This window comes from Camelus bactrianus, chromosome 4, assembly GCF_048773025.1.
Source record: "Camelus bactrianus isolate YW-2024 breed Bactrian camel chromosome 4, ASM4877302v1, whole genome shotgun sequence".
NCBI lineage: Eukaryota > Metazoa > Chordata > Mammalia > Artiodactyla > Camelidae > Camelus > Camelus bactrianus.
The window spans coordinates 53785468-53801925 of record NC_133542.1 but is presented as its reverse complement, the minus strand read 5'-3'; the positions used below and the strand labels follow the sequence as shown (position 1 = coordinate 53801925).

General features: G+C 34.0%; 1 protein-coding gene across 1 annotated transcript in view; it reads right to left on the bottom strand.

Annotated features, from left to right (window-relative positions):
* Window positions 1-717: 717 nt before the first annotated feature.
* The window catches only part of TMEM38B (transmembrane protein 38B), a 41762-nt gene continuing 26021 nt past the window's right edge, over window positions 718-16458 (bottom strand). Inside the window, exon 6 of the mRNA XM_074361941.1 lies at window positions 718-2613. Coding sequence (XP_074218042.1) covers window positions 2398-2613 — 216 coding nt within the window. The 3' untranslated portion in view covers window positions 718-2397. The remainder of the gene's footprint in view (window positions 2614-16458) is intronic.

The window sequence follows — 16458 nt, the reverse complement described above, 5'->3', positions numbered from 1 at the left end:
AACATATTACTCAATTGCAACCAACTTGTGATCTGAGGTAGATTTTAATGTAATGATGTCAGGCCCTAAAGGAACAGACAAAAAAATACACCAAAGAGGGAATGTCTCTCCTCTTCTCTCCACTTTTTGGTCTCTGCCTATAGGAAAATTGGAATTTCCATTGAAATCCACTCACTCCACATATCTGGTCCCTCTACAGTCCTTACACCTTCAGCAAGTTAGAATGACTAGTCTGACAAAGTTCGAAATTATTTTGGCCATTTTTTACATAAGAGTGAGACCACTCTTATGAGATCTAGAGGGTGAGATTACCGAGTTAAACCAGCCTATGCTCTAGCCAGTGTCTTGTCTCCTTTTATTTAAGACCTACCAGGTCTTGACTTTCTCAGTGCCACCTATGACTGGCTGTGTGAAGCAGGGCCACAGGCTTTATTCATGCTACATGTTGGGTTAAGGAGTCTAACAATCTGCTTTGCAAATCCAGTCAAGTCTCTGCAGGCAGCATGAACAGATTGAGGGTGGGAGGTTTCAGGCCTAAACCATGTTCTCCAGTACAGCTTTTTCCTAAGAACCTTGAATTACAGGTTGTAATAGATTGATAAAGTTTGTCTATCTCATTCAGATAGTAATCACTGAATATATACCATATCAGTCAAAATGTACAACTCCTGACTCAAGAAAAATAGAAAAAAACCATAAAAAGAATATAATACTCCATTGGTGCTAAATAACTTATTTTAATAAATATGTCCTTTAATACAAGTATAAAACAAGATTTCTACCATTTCAACTACAGTTAAACCTAAATTTGAAAACTATGTCAATAGTTAGCAACATGTTAACTCTGAGAAGTTTTTACCTACAAGAGTATCAAAGATAATACTGAACTCTTAAATGTTTAATGCCTTCTGTAATAATATTAAAAATAAACTTTTTAGTATTCCAAGGCTACCAAAGGTCCTCCCCTCAAAAAATCTTTTTTTAAAAACAAGCAGAAGTATAGTCCCTGCTGGTGTTTATACTCGTTAAAATTTTTAAAAACCAAGAGTTCTACCTTGAATATGATTTGAGTACTTCCATGCCATACAAAAATGCCTGATACATACTAAGTCTTTAGAGGCTCATGGTCTTGGTAGAAGAAATCATGTCAGTCAGAGTTTTAAAATTAAAACTGGACTCACACTATGAAATAAAGCCATAAAATCTAACATTATTTAGTACCTTTTCTTCTTACTATTATTATTGTTATCATTTTTACAAATAAGGAACCAGATTTAGTATCATTCTTCATTCAAATGGTCTACTACCATGAGATTTTAGTTTGTTTCTTCTTAATTAGCTGGTTACTATCAAATGCCCAAGGACAATTCTCATTAGAGCTGAGCATTTCCACATAAGGGTAACTAGTCTTAATTTAAAATAAAATTAATAATATATGTACATGTAGGTTAAAATATAACAAACATATGCAAACTAGTAAGAGACATTCAACCGAAAACTGAAAAGCATCCATTAGAGAGGAGACATAAAGGTGAAATTTTTAAATTGAAATAATACTTAAGAATACATGAAATGCTGAGAAAAATAGTTTCTTCTATAGTTAAAAACAAATGTGTTTCAAGGAGAGAGAAAAAAACAAGTTCCTCAAAATGTACAAAGCAAAACATGGGCTTACTAGCTTATTTAAAATTACACCCGATTTTCTTTTGAGAAAAGAGAAACTGTATAAACAAGGGCAAGAAACACACTCAAGACTCAAACTAATACTCTGTTCTCACTGAAACATACTGCAAATTTTTTTTTTTAATTTCAGGTATTTCCATTTAGTGTGGACAAAGTATACAATGTTTACATCTGAAATAGGCTAATAATTTATTTTCATTCATAATATAAAGTGATTTAGGTAGTTTGTTCTTCCCAGTACTCAAAATCAAACAGGAGTTGTTTTCCACATCTAGGAATTATAATGGTAATATGAAATAAAAGTTTAATTTTGCTGAACTAAAGCTTGAATAGACTCAAATAAAAAATATATATGAAAATATCTAGATTAAACAATGTAACATTTTAATTTTTGTTATTTTGCAATGGCAGTGGGTTTACTTTTCCTAACATTAAAAAAATCTAGCCTTCTTTTATCAATATAAAACTATTTAAAAATCACAATAGAATCTTTTATATATAACTTAGAAAAACAATTTCGCATGATATACTCATAACACTCAAGAAATTACAATGCAGAAAGGGACAGTCCCCTTAAAGCAGAAAGAAGTTCTTTCTTTTTTGTCACCTCCATTCCTTACATATCTTTATTTTACATCATTTACATAAAAATGTTTATCACAATCTGACAGGTAGATAAGAATTTTTTTGCCTTCTAAAGCTCATCAAGAAAATTTACTCAGTCTTCTTAGTATGTTTCTTTTTAACTTTATCTGAAGCAACAGCTATAGGTTTTGAGGTCGATGAACCAGTACCATTGAAGGATGATTTTGTTTCAGTTTTCTTCTCACATGATGAAAACTGCTGCTGCCAGCCAAACAGCATTCGACTCAATGTATCCTCAAAAGGAGCAAAAGGCATAATAGCAGTCTCTGTAATCATCATGGTTATCTGAAAAAAAAAGTTCAGTTTTGAATTTAAGTACAAACGTTTTCTGTTTCCTAAAACTGAGAGGGGAAAGTAAAAAAGAAAAGATTCAAAACACGTTTTTTTATTGAGGTATAACTGACATTTCAGGTGTACAACATAATGATTTGATATTTGTATACATTGTGAAATGACCATCAAAATAAGTCTAGTTAACATCTGTCACCATACAGTTGCACACATACAAAAAACATTTTTTTTTTGTGATGAAAACTTTTAAGATCTACTCTCTTAGCAACTTTCAAATATGCAATACAGTATTACAACAGTCACCATGCTATACATTATGTGCTGATGACTTACTTGTTTATAACTGGAATTTTGTACCTTTTGATCCCCTTTACCCATTTCACTGATCCTCACCTCTCTTCCAACTTCTGGCAACCACCAATTTGTTCTCTGTATCTATGAGCTTGGGTTTTTTAAATTTTATATTCCACATATAAATGAGATCATACTGTATTTGTCTGTGTCTCATTTTCTCACCTAGCATAATGTCCTCAAGGTCCATGCATATTGTAGCAAATGACAAGACTTCATTTTTATGGCTGAATAATATTCCACTGTATGTATTCATATCACATTTTCTTTATCCATTCATCTATCAATGGACACTTAGGTTGCTTCCATATCTTGTAAGTGTTCGAAGTTAACACTGCAGTGAACATGGGGGTGCATATATCTTTTCAAATTAGTTTTTGTTTCATTCGAATAAATACCCAGAAGTGGAATCAATGGATCTTATGGTAGTTCTATTTTTAATTTTCTGAGGAATGTCCACAGTGTTTTCTATAGTGACTGCACCAATTTCCATTCCCATCAACAGTGTATGAGGGTTCCCTTTCCTTCACATCCGTATCACTGCCAACACTTGTTATTTCTTGTCTTTCTAATAACAGCCATTCCAACAGGTGTGAGGTGTTATTTCACTGTGGTTTTGATGGCTGTCTTCTTTGGAAAAATGTCTATTCTGCCCATTTACTAACTGGATTATTATATTTTTTTGCTATTGAGTTTTATGAGTTCTTTATATATTTTGGATATGAACCCCTTATCAAATCACATGATTTGCAACTATTTTCTCCCATTCAGTAGGTTGTCTTTTCATTTTGTTGATGGTTTCCTTTGCTGTGCAAAAGCTTTCTAGTTTGATGTAGTCCCATTGGTTTACTTTTGCTTTTGCTTCCTTTGCTTTTGATGTCAAATTCAAAAAATTATCATCAAGACTGATGTCAAGGAGCTTACCACCTATGTTTTCTTCTAGTTCTATGATTTTGGCTCATACATTTAAATCTTTAAATCCATTTTGAGTTAATTTTTGTGAATAGTATAAGATAGGGATTGTTTCATTCTTCCACCATTTTCTGTTTTCTCAGCACCATTTATTGAAGAGACTCTCCTTCCCCTCATTATATACTCTTGGCTTATTGTAAATTAATTGACTATATGTGTGGGGGTTTATTTCAGGGCCAATTCTGTCCCTTTGATCTATGTGTCTGTTTAATGCCAATACCATATTCTTTTGATTACTATAGCTTTGTAATATAGTTTGAAATCAGAGAGCATGGTGCCTCCAGCTTTATTGTTCTTTCTCAAGATTGCTTTGGCTATTTGAGGTCTTTTGTGGTTCTATACACATTTTAGAAGTATTCATTCTATTTCTGTGAGAAATGCTATTGGAATTTTTACAGAGATTGCATTGAATTTGTAGATTGCTTAGGTAGTATGGACATTTTCACAATATTCTTCCAATCCATGAGCATGAAATAACTTTCCATTTATTTGTGTCTTCTTCAAATTTCTTTCATTAATGTCTTAACAGTTTTTAGCATACAGGTCTTTCACCTGAAATTTATTCCTGAGTAGTTTATTCTTTTTAATGCAAATGTAAACAGACTATTTTCTCAACTTCTTTTTCTGATAGTTTGTTATTCATGCATAGAAACATGTAAGATTTTTGTTTATTGATTTGGTACCCTGCAGCTTTAATGAATTCATTTATTAGCTCTAAAAGTTTCTTGGTTTTCCATTTATAATATCATGTCATCTGCAAATAGAGGCAGTTTTACTTCATCCTTTCCAACTTGGACTGATTTCTTTCTTTCCCTCTTTCCTCCCTTCTTTCCTTCCCTGTTTCCTCCCTTCTTTCCTTCCTTTCTTCCTCCCTCCCTCCCTTTCCTTGTCTAATTGCTCTTGCTAGGACTTCAATACTATGCTGAATACAAGTGATGAGAGTGGCCATCCTTGCCTTATTCTGATCTTAGAGGAAAAGCTTTCAGTTTTCACTGTTATGTTGGCTGTGGGCTTGTCACATATGGTCTCTATTATGTTGAGGTACATACCCTCTATATCCACTTTGTTTTCATTGTAAGTGGGTGTTGAATTTTGTCAAATGCTTTTTCTACATCTATTGAGATAATTATATGATTTTTTATTTTTCATTTTGTTAATGTGATGTATCACACTGATTGATTTGCAAATGATGAACCATCCTTGCATCATGGAATTAATCCCGCTTGATCACAGGGTATACAATCCTTTTAATGTATTGTTCAATTTGGTTTGCTAGTATTTTGTTAAGGGCTTTTGCATCTATGCTCATCAGGGATATTGCCCTGTAATTCTTTTCTTGTGGCATCCTTGTCTGGTTTTGGTATCAGGGTAATCTTGGCCTTGTAAAATAAGTTTAGAAGCATCACCTTATCTTCTATTCCTGGAAGAGTCTGAGAAGGATTGCTTTTAATGTTTGGTAGAATTCACCAGCAAAACTGGTCCTAGACTTATTTGTTGGGAGGTTTCTGGTTACTGATACAATCTCCTTACTAGTAATTAGTCTGTTCAGATTTTCTATTTATTTGTGATTCAGTCTCGGTAGGTTGTATGTTTCTAGAAATTTCTCCACTTCTTTCTAGGTTGTCCATTTTGTTGGCACCTAAGTGTTCACAGTAATCTTACAATCTTTGTATTTCTGTGGTATCAGCTGTAATGTCTTCTCTTTCATTTCTGATTTTATTTGAGTTTTCTCTCTTTCTTTCTTGGTGAGTATAGTTATAAGTTTGTTAATTTTGTTTATCTTTTCAAAGAACTAGCTCTTTGTTTGACTAATATCTTTTATTGTCTTCTTAGTCTATACTTCATTTATTTCCACTCTGTTATTTCCTTCCACTAGCTCTGGGCTTGCAGTTATCATGGGACTTTCATATAACAACTTATGTTTATAACAGTCTATTTTAAGTTGGTAACAATTTAAGTCTAAATGCATTTTAAAGCTCTGTAGTTTTACTCTCCACCCCCCACCCATTTTTTCATTTTTGGTGTTACATTTTACATCTTTTTATCTTGTGTGACCTCTTAATTATTGTAGTTATAGTTATTTTTACTACTTTCAGCTTTTAACATTCATACCAGCTTTGTAAGTGACTGACCTACTACTTTACTATGTATTTACCTTTACCAATGAGACTTGTACTTTCACATGTTTTCTTGTTACTAATCAGCACCCTTTCCTTTCAGCTTAAAGAAGTCCCTTTAACATTTCTCCAATTTAGTGGTGAGGAACTCCTTTAGCTTTTGCTTATCTGGAAAATTCTTTCTCTTTCCTCTAATTACGAAGGATAATTCTACCAGGTAGAATAATCTAGGTTGGAAGTTTTTTTCTTTCAATACTTTGACTATATCATGCCACTCCCTTTTGGCCTGCGAAGTTTCTGCTGGAAAATCTGCTCATAGTCTTCTGGGGATTCCTTCATACATAACAAGCTGTTTTTCTCTTGCTGTTTTTAAGATTCTTTGTCTTAAACTTTTGACATTTTAATTATAATGTCTTGGTGTGGGTCTCTTTGGGTTCCTCTTATGTGGAACTCTATGGGCTTCCTGGATCTGTATGTCTGTTTTCTTCCCCACATTAGGGAAGTTTTCAGCCATTATTTCTTCAAATAATTTTTCTGCCCCTTTCTCTTTTTCCTCTCCTTCTGGGAGCCCTGTTATGGGAATGTTAGTCCTCCTGATGTTGTCCCTTAAGTTCCTTAAGCTATCTTCACTTTATTTCATTCTTTTTCTTTTTTGCAGTTCTGACTGGGTGAGTTCCACTGCTTGGACTTCAAGTTCACTGATCCTTTTTGTCTGCTATTAAACCCCTCCAGGAAACTTCTTAGTTTAGTTATTGTATTCTTGGGCTCTGTGACTTCTATCTATTACCATCTTGTATTTCCTAATTTCTTTGTTGAACTTCTCACTGTATTCAAAATGCATTCTTAATTTAATCTTCAGCAGAAGCAAACCAAGTTAGGTTCTGGAAAAAAATCTGTTCTCTATGTTTATACTTAATTATTGGAAAATAACATAACTCATTAACAATAATATAAGGTACCACATTTTTGAGTGCCAAATGAGCAGCATAAGCACAAAAATATTTAGTACTGAAAGGAAATAACAAGATAAAATATCACTGACAGTCCATACCAAATGACCAAGAACAGCTTTTATTACTATGCACTTAACATGTGCCAGAACTTGATAAGTGCTCTATATTACCTATTCTCTTTCAGTATAATCCAACAACTACTCTATTATTATTTTTATCATAGAGATATGTAACTGAAGTTCTGACAGGTTGAACTTGTTCAAAGTCACAGAGGTAGTCAGTGGTGAAGCAGTTTGGAACACTCAGGTTTTGAGCCCAATCACTAAATACACTGCATTCTATCATTATCTAAAGTCACAGACTTTCAGTAAATCACAGAATACTGCCACTAGGAGGAACTGTAGTGAGCCTCTAGCATCCAATGTTGTCCATATACATTTTTATACAGAAGTTACTGAGACACTGAAAGGTAGAATGGAGAATGCTATCAATCTTTTATCTGATAAAATGTATACTGTTCAGAGCTGTTTACATTTTCTCAAGAAATTACACTGGTGCCAAAATGAATCTGGGAGAACTTTATGCACTAGAACGGTTCCAAAAAGCCCATGAATTTCCAAGAGTCATTTCCTCCAGCAGATCTCAGATAATGAATCAATCTAGATATTCTTGGAATCAAATTTCCAGAAGAGGTCCCTATATAATCAGCTTTCTTGAGGACAATGGAATCAAGAATAAATTCTTATTATCTGCAATGCAGTCTAGGTAGTGGGGAGCTGGAGACAAAGTAGGTGTCCATCATAAGAGGAATGGAGAAGTGAAATGTATACTGTGTAACTGTTAAAAAGTAATAAATAGAAAAGTTATGTGAAAAAAATTCTTAAAATATACTGTCAGGTGAAAATGAGACAAAGAATAAGAGTTATAATGTTGCATCATTTATATAAATTAAAAATGCATGCACACACAACACTGTGAATGTACTAAAAGCTACTGAATTGTATACTTTTAAATAGCTGATTTTGTTACATGTATTTCACCTCAATAAAAACAAATAAAATAACAACCACTTTTAAAATGTATGCACATAAACTACAGGCCAATCATGACTAAAAAGCTTCTATCGGACTCAATATCGCAACAAAATCAACATAAAAGACACAAATATATAAAACAACTGTTAAAAGGCACTGGAGAATAACCAGTACAGGCACAACCTGATGGGGCTATGATCCCTAAAAGAAAGTAAGCTGAACAAGGTGAATTTTTCATCTATCCTGGCTTTTCCTTTTAAGAATATGTGTGAGTTCACAGCATAAGGGAATGAAAAGCAGAAATCCCAAATGGGCGAAACAGACAGAGGCTGGAGTCTGAGAAGGCCAAAGCATCTAGGACTTGAGGGCAATAACAGAGGAGGGAACCACATGCAAGTAAGCCCAAAACTCCATGTGTAATCTCTCCTGGAGTAGTTTACCAATGCTAAGCTGTGCAAACACAGAAAGATTTAAAAAAAAAACCTAGCAGAGAGCAACAGCTGAGAGGCCAAAAAGCCGAGAAGACACGTCAGCAGACTGCTGCTTGGTACTGGGAAGACCAGCACTAAGGTTGGAGTTTAAGGCCAGGCAAAGTGGAGCTGTCCATGTCCAGGGGTACACCCCAGGCTTAAACTGAGACCCCAAAAGGGTCACATTCTAGAAGGGCAAATATGACACAGAATAGCACTTTAAAAAAAAAAAAGCCTAAAACCAACAGGATTAAAATAATCTGTTTGTGCCTTATACCTGGCTGCCAGAAGAATGCTGAATGTAGTCCCTGCCCTCAGGGCTCTTACAGACTAGTCAGAGAAAGGCAAGTAAATCAATAATTACAAAACAGTAAAGAGTAAGTGCAGTAATGGAGGTTTGCCCAGAAATGTTTAAGTAAAGGATATAGATTTGGAAGTCATAACCTATACAAGTAAAAGGTAAAGGGATGAATACAAATGTGATCACCTGGAGAGAATACAGCATGAGAAGAATCCAAATATGTTAACCTCTGAGTTTATGCCATTACTGGTTAAGATCTAGGAAGAACTTCTTTATATTAAATTATTCTTTGGAATAATTAATTACAATGACATGTACTAGCATAATTACCTTGGTCATAGCTTGACTTTGTGGACTGCCAATAAAAGATAAAAGAATTCAGATCAAACAATAGTCCACTGTCAGGAAACAGCAATGACTTTTTACAAAATCCAAAAGAGAAAAGTGTCAGGATCTAAAGTATTTCCTGAGAACGTGAACCATAGTAAGAATTTTTCAAAGTCAAGTGTTTTAATAGAATCTCCACTCTCAGTAGACTCATCACTCAGCTGAGAAGTATTGCTGACATCAGAAATTACTGCTGAGATAGACTTATGAGGTTCATGGACGGATTCCTGTGAATTTTGCCTCTTATCATGGCTTGATTCAGAAAGGTGACACAAATACAATGATAACAAATGGAACGAACTCTTATTCTTTAAAAATAAAATATAAAACTATCTCCTTACTTAGCAAACTATTCAAAGAAAAGGCATATTACCTAAATTAAATGGCATTTGACTTCATAGTCTCTTGCTTAAAAAGGGAAGGAAGACAAAGAAAGCAAAAGCCCTAAAGATAATCTGATATTTAAACATATCCTAAAATATAAATTAATTAAGGTAAAGGAACTGTTTAAGGCTCTGCCACATTCTTTTTTTTTTAACTGAAGTATGGTCAGTTTACAATGTGTCAGTTTCCGGTGTAGTGTACAGCATAATGTTTCAGTCATACATATACATACATATATTTTCATATTCTTTTTCATTATAGGTTACTACAAGATATTGAATATAGTTCCCTGGGCTATACAGAAGAAATTTATTTTTTATCTGTTTTATATATAGTAGTTAATATATGCAAATCTCAAACTCCCAATTTATCCCTTCCCACCCCTTTTCCCCCTGGTAACAACAAGACTGTTTACTATGTCTGTGACTCTGTTTCTGCTTTGCAGATGAGTTCATTAGTGTCTTCTTTCTTCTTTTTTTATATTCCATATATAAGTGATATCATATGGTATTTTTCTTTCTCTTTCTGGCTTAATTCACTTAGAATGATCACCTCCAAGTCCATCCATGTTGCTGCAAAGGGCATTATTTTATTCTTTTTTATGGCTGAGTAGTACTCTGCCACATTATTTATATAATATCTCATGTTATATCATTTCAAAATATGCCCAGAAAAATGTGACATAAAATGTAAGGCACAAACAGTACTTACGTACTTTTATATACTTCATAGTGCCTAGCATTGAGAGTACAATGAATAATCATAACTTCTACCTCACACAAGTAATTCAAAGATTATTACAATATACCTATATAAACAAAATTTACACAAGTCATCTCTCTCCACCCAGAACATACTTCTTCCCGTCTCCACCTGCCCAAATCCAAACAATCCTTTGTAGCACAACTGCAAAGTGTCTACTCCATTAGGACCTCCTCAATGCCCTCCAATAAACATCACCTTGCCCTATAATATATATCTGGCAGCTTCTTTCCAGTTTCCCATTCTGGATTTTCCTTTTTTAAATATTAGAAAAACTCATGACTCTCTCCTCATTCCTGTTTCACTCTATGCTTCTGTCCCTATGTAATATAACTGCCTCCCTAAGTTAATTTATAAGCTGAATACAAATCTCAATGAGAAATACCAACAAATTTTATTACAGAGTTAGACAAATTGCCATTTAAGTTCGTATCAATATGCAAAAAAAGGTGGGAAAGACCTGAAAAGAAAAACAAACATGCCAGAATATCAAAAAAACACTGAAGAGGAAAAGTGCCCTATTCTCTTTGTAGTAGGATATGTAGCCAGACTCTAATTTTTGCCAGTCTGGTAAGTGAAAAATGGTATCTGAGTGTTATTTTAATTACTATTTCCAAATGAATGAGTTTCACATTTTTTCATATGTTTAAGGGACATCTTCATACCTTGTCTCTGTGAATGTCTGCTGATAAATTTCTTTTAATTTTTCTATTAGGTTTTTAGTCCTTTTTTATCCCTTAATTTTTAAGAGGTTGTTATATATTAGGAAGCCTTCTGTGATATATGTTGCAAGTATGTTATCACAGTTCTACAGTTGCATTTTGACTTTGTCTTGGTGGTTTTTGCCATGCAACTTAAAAAAAAAAGTTATAGAGTCAAACATCAATCTTTTCTTTATAGAAAAAGAACAAAGTAAGCCCAAAGTAAGTATAAGGAAGGACATGATACAGACCTAAAATCAGTGTAATGTAAAATAGAAAACAATGAACAAAGGCTGAGTCTTTCAAACAAACTGATGAAACTGATAACCTTCTATCTAGTTGAACCGATTTGAAAAGAGAGAAAGAGAAGATACAAATGCCAATACCAGGAATGAAAGTGGAGACATTGCTACAAATCCTACAGACATTAAAGGGGTAACAAAGAAACAAGTTCATGTCAACATAATCAAAAATTTAAGTGAAATGACAAATTCCTTAAAAAGTCCAATTTACCAAAATGAACACAAATAAAATAGAAAATCTGAACTGTCCTATACCAAACATTTAAAACAATACCAAATCTACATAAACTCTTTCAGAGAGTAGACAAGCGAACACTTCTCAACTTATTTAATGAGCCCAGTCTTAATGATGATTCAAAAACCAGACACAGAAATTACAAAAATAAAAAAATCTTCCATGAACACTTTGGGAAAAAAAAACTTGAAAAATATCAGAAATTTTTGAATCCAGCAATACACAAAAAGGATACACCATGACTGAATGCGGTTTATCACAGAAATGAAAGGTTGATATAAAATTTTTTTAAAAATCAATCAGTATAATCCATTATACTAACAGAATACAGGGGAAAAAAACAGTCATCTTAACCCATGCAGAAGCAGCATTTAAGGAAATTCCTTACCCATTCACAATAAAAATTCTCAGCACACTAGGAATAGAAGGGAACTTTCTCATCCTGATAAAGAGTATCTGTAAGACACTTACAGTTAGTATCATACTTAATGATAAAAGGCTAAATGCTTTTTCACTTCTCAGGAACAAGACAAAGATGTCCATTCTCACGATTTCTATTCACCATTACACTAGAGGTTCTAGCCAGGAAAATAAACCAAGAAAAACAAATAAATAGCACCCAGATTGAAAAAGAAGAAGGAAAACTGTCTTCATTACAGACAACAAGACTGTGTATGTAGAAACACTAAGAAATCTACAAGAAAGATAACAGAACCAACAGGTAAATTTAGCAAGGTCACAGGATACAAGAACAACATACAAGAATCAACTGTAAATCTACATATAAGCAATGTGAAATTAAGATTTTTTAATTTAAAAATTACTATTTATAAAAGCAACTAAAAAAAGGAACTACTTCAGGGTAAATTTAAATTTAACAAAATAGATGCAAAACAATGAAAACCACAAAACATTACTAAGAGAAATTTTTAGACTTAATTAATGGAAAGATTTATCATATTAATGGATTATAAGGCTCAGTATTTTTAAGACATTATTTCTCTCAAATGGATCTATAGATTAAATACAATCTCAAAGCCTTTTTTCCTTTGGTCGAAAGTGATTTTCTAATCAAATTTATATGGAAATGTAAAAAACCTAGAATAGCCAAAGAAATATTGAAAAAGAACACAGCTGAAGAATTTATATTACTTGATTTCAAATCATACTATAAAGTTATATACATTTAAGCTAGTTTGGCATTGCTAAGGATATACATATAAATCAGTGGAATAGAACATAGTCCAGAAATAGTTCTACATATGTAAAGGCAACTGATTTTCAACAATGGTACCAAGATAAGGCAATGACAGAAAGAATAGTCATTGCAACAAAAGGTTACCGGGGAAAGGGTGCAAGAAGGGATAAATTTGGGAGTTTTGAGATTTACAAATGTTAGCCACTATATAAAAAATAAATTTAAAAAAGAAAGAAAACAATAGTGCTAGAACAACTTTATATTCATATGAGGAAAATAAACATGACCCTTACCTCATGCCAAACATAAAACTTAATTTGAAATAAATCACAGAACTAAATGTAAAAATAAAACTATAAGAAGAAAACACAGGTGAAAATCTTCACAAACTTGGGGTATGAAAGAATTTCTTAGATAGGACACAAAAAGCAGGGTCTTAAAAGGAAATTTTGATAACGTGAACTTCATAAAAATTAAAAACTTCAGCTCTTCTAACAACATTAGGAAAATAAAAAGAAAAGCCACAAACTGGGATAAAAATATTTCCAATACACACATTTCACAAAGGCTTGGTAGCTTGTTATGACTTAATAATAAGATAATCCATTTTTTAATGGGTAAAATATTTGAATACTCCCTGCCCACAATATATAAATGGTCAGTAAGCACATGAAAAGATGTTCAAATCTCTAGTCATCAGAGAAATGCAAAATAAAGCTACAATGAGGTAACTCTATATACATACAAAATGGCTAAACTTAAAAAGACTGACAATACCAACTATTAGCAAAAACGTGGAACCACTGGAATTCTCATGTATTGCTAGTGGGAATGCCAGTGGATACAGCCATTTTGGAAAACATCATGTCAGTTCCTTAAAAAATTAAACATAGGAGTGAAATCAGCATCATGGCAAAGTGAGCTGCTCCTTCTGTCTCCCCTTCAATCTATAACCAGTAAAATATCCACAACTCAAAAAAGATGCCTCTGCCAAACATACCAGGATGCTAGAGAATGCCATATACATGTACATCTACAGATGGGTGGACTGGAACACACAGAAGAGGTGGAACCTGAAGAAGTGTGGAAGCCGTGCTGCAGTCCTGGACCTCCGGCTGCAGAAGCTGAGCCCATAGCTCCAGAGACCCCAGTAGCTGCAAGAAGTAGCACACAGGACTCCAGCCTCCCAGCCACAGCAGCACCACAGGCACAGGTAAATGGACTGCAGGGCCTAGGACCCGTCTCTTCAGCTATGAAGATGCTCACAACTCTAGCTCACTTGTTCCCCCACCCAGTTACCAATCCCAGGAACCTTACAACACCAGACATGGCACCCACATAACCCCAGCTCCCGACCACCATCCCTCTCCCCTCACAATGATGGAGTCTGCCACCCAGGAGACCCTGGACACTGCGGAAGAATCCACCATCCCAGTGCCCTACGTGGTGACACTAGCAACACTGGCAGGAGCAAGGCACCAGTAACCCCTGAGGTACAAGCACTTATAACAAGGGCACAGGACAACATCTCTGAAAGAGGCAGTGGAAGGTGGAAATATAACCAGAGGAAGCGCCGGTAAAAGAAACCAAAAACTTGTGTTATAGCGCCACCTACTGGAAAACAAAAGAAAGGCCTCTAATTTCTAATCTATTGACTCATGAGGAATTAAGTAGAAAGGTGTTCTGGGCTTCAAATGCACGGGCAGATGAACAACTCATCAAGCGCCATTAAAAACCACAGTAACTGTATCACAAAAAGAAAATGGCAATTCTCCAGAAACCAAACCTAAACTCATGGAATATTGCAATATAACTGGTAGAGAATTCAAAATAGCTTCAAAGAAACTCAACAAGCTACAAGAAAACTCAGAAATGCAGTGCAATAAGCTCAGGAATAAAATGAATGAAAAGAGGGAATACTTCACCAAAGAGATTAAAACTCTAAAAAGAACCAAACAAAATTTTTGGAGCTAAAGAACACAATAAACGAGATGAAGAATGCATTAGAAAGCAATGGAAATGGAACAGATCACATGGAAGAGAGAATTAGTGAGCTCAAGATAGAAATCTAGAAATGATACTAGTAAAAGACAAAAGAGACTCAAGATGTTTAAAACAAAGGGAAACTGTACAAGAGCTATCTGACACTTTTAGGAAGAGCAACATTAGGTAAAGAAGAGAGAAAGAAGGGAGTAGAGGGTTTATTTAAAAAAATAAAAGCTGAGAACTTCCCAAACTTGGGAAATGAACTGGATATACAAGTCCATGAAGAAAACACCTAACTACCTCAAAGCAAAAAGACCTTCTCCAAGACATATTAAGATTGTTAAAAACTAATACAAAGAATTTTTTAAAGAATAGTAATCTACAAAGGAACCCCCATTAGGCTATCAGCAGATTTCTCAGCAGAAACTCTACAGGCCAAGAGGAAGAAGAATGACATTCTCAAAATACTGAAAGGTAAAAACTGTGAGCCAAGAATACTCTATCCAGCAAAGTTATCATTCGGATACAGAAAAGAAAGAAAGACCTTCCCAGACAAACAAAAACTGAGGGAGTTCATCAACACTAGACCTGCCCACATGAAATGTAAGAAACAAAAAGTAAAAGTACACAAAACTTTGAGTAAGGTGATAAATAGACAGAATCAGGAAATCGAAACTCTATATCAAAATAAGTTTTTAAAACTTTATTACAGCATAAAAGTTACAGGGCAGGCAAAACAGAAAAATAACTGTAGCTACTTCAATTTTATAACAAATTCACAACACAAAAAGGGATAATTTGAGACAATAAAAATGTAACAGGAAACAAAAAGGACAGAATCTATATAGGTAAATGAAGACAAGATACTATCCATGGAAAAAGGACTATTTGAGCTACAAGACATTTTATACAAACCTCATGACAAAAAAGAACAAAGCTGGAAGTATCATGCTCCCTGACTTCAGACTATACTACAAAGCTACAACAATCAAAACAACATGGTACTGGCAGAGAAACAGACACACAGATCAATGGAACAGAATAGAGAGTCCAGAAATAAACCCATGCACTTATGGTCAATTAATCTATAACAAAGGAGGCCAGAATAGATGTACACTGGAGAAAAGATAGTCTCTTCGGTAAGTAGTGCTGGAAAAACTGGACAGCTACATTAGATAAGAATATTTCCTCACACCATATACAAAAATAAACTCAAAATGGATTAAAGACTTAAATGTAAGGCCTGAAACCATAAAACTCTAGAAGAGAACATAAGCAGAATACTTTCTGACATAAATTGTAGCAATATATTTCTGGATCTGTCTCCCAAGGCAAAAGAAATAAAAGCAGAAATAAACAAATGTGACCTAATTAATCATAAAAGCTTTTGCAGAGCAAAGGAAACCATCAACAAAACAAAAAGACAATCTACCGACTGGGAGAAAGTATTTGCAAACGATAAGACCAATAAGGGATTAATATCTAAAATACATAAACAGTGCATAGAATTCAATATATTAAAAAAAAAAACCAACAATCTGACTTAAAAATGGGCAGAAGACCTGAATAGACAATTTTCAAAAAGAAGATATACAATGGGCCAACAGGTACGTGAAAAGACACGCAACATCACTAATTATTGGGGAAACTCATATCAAAACCACAATGAGTTATCACCTCACACCT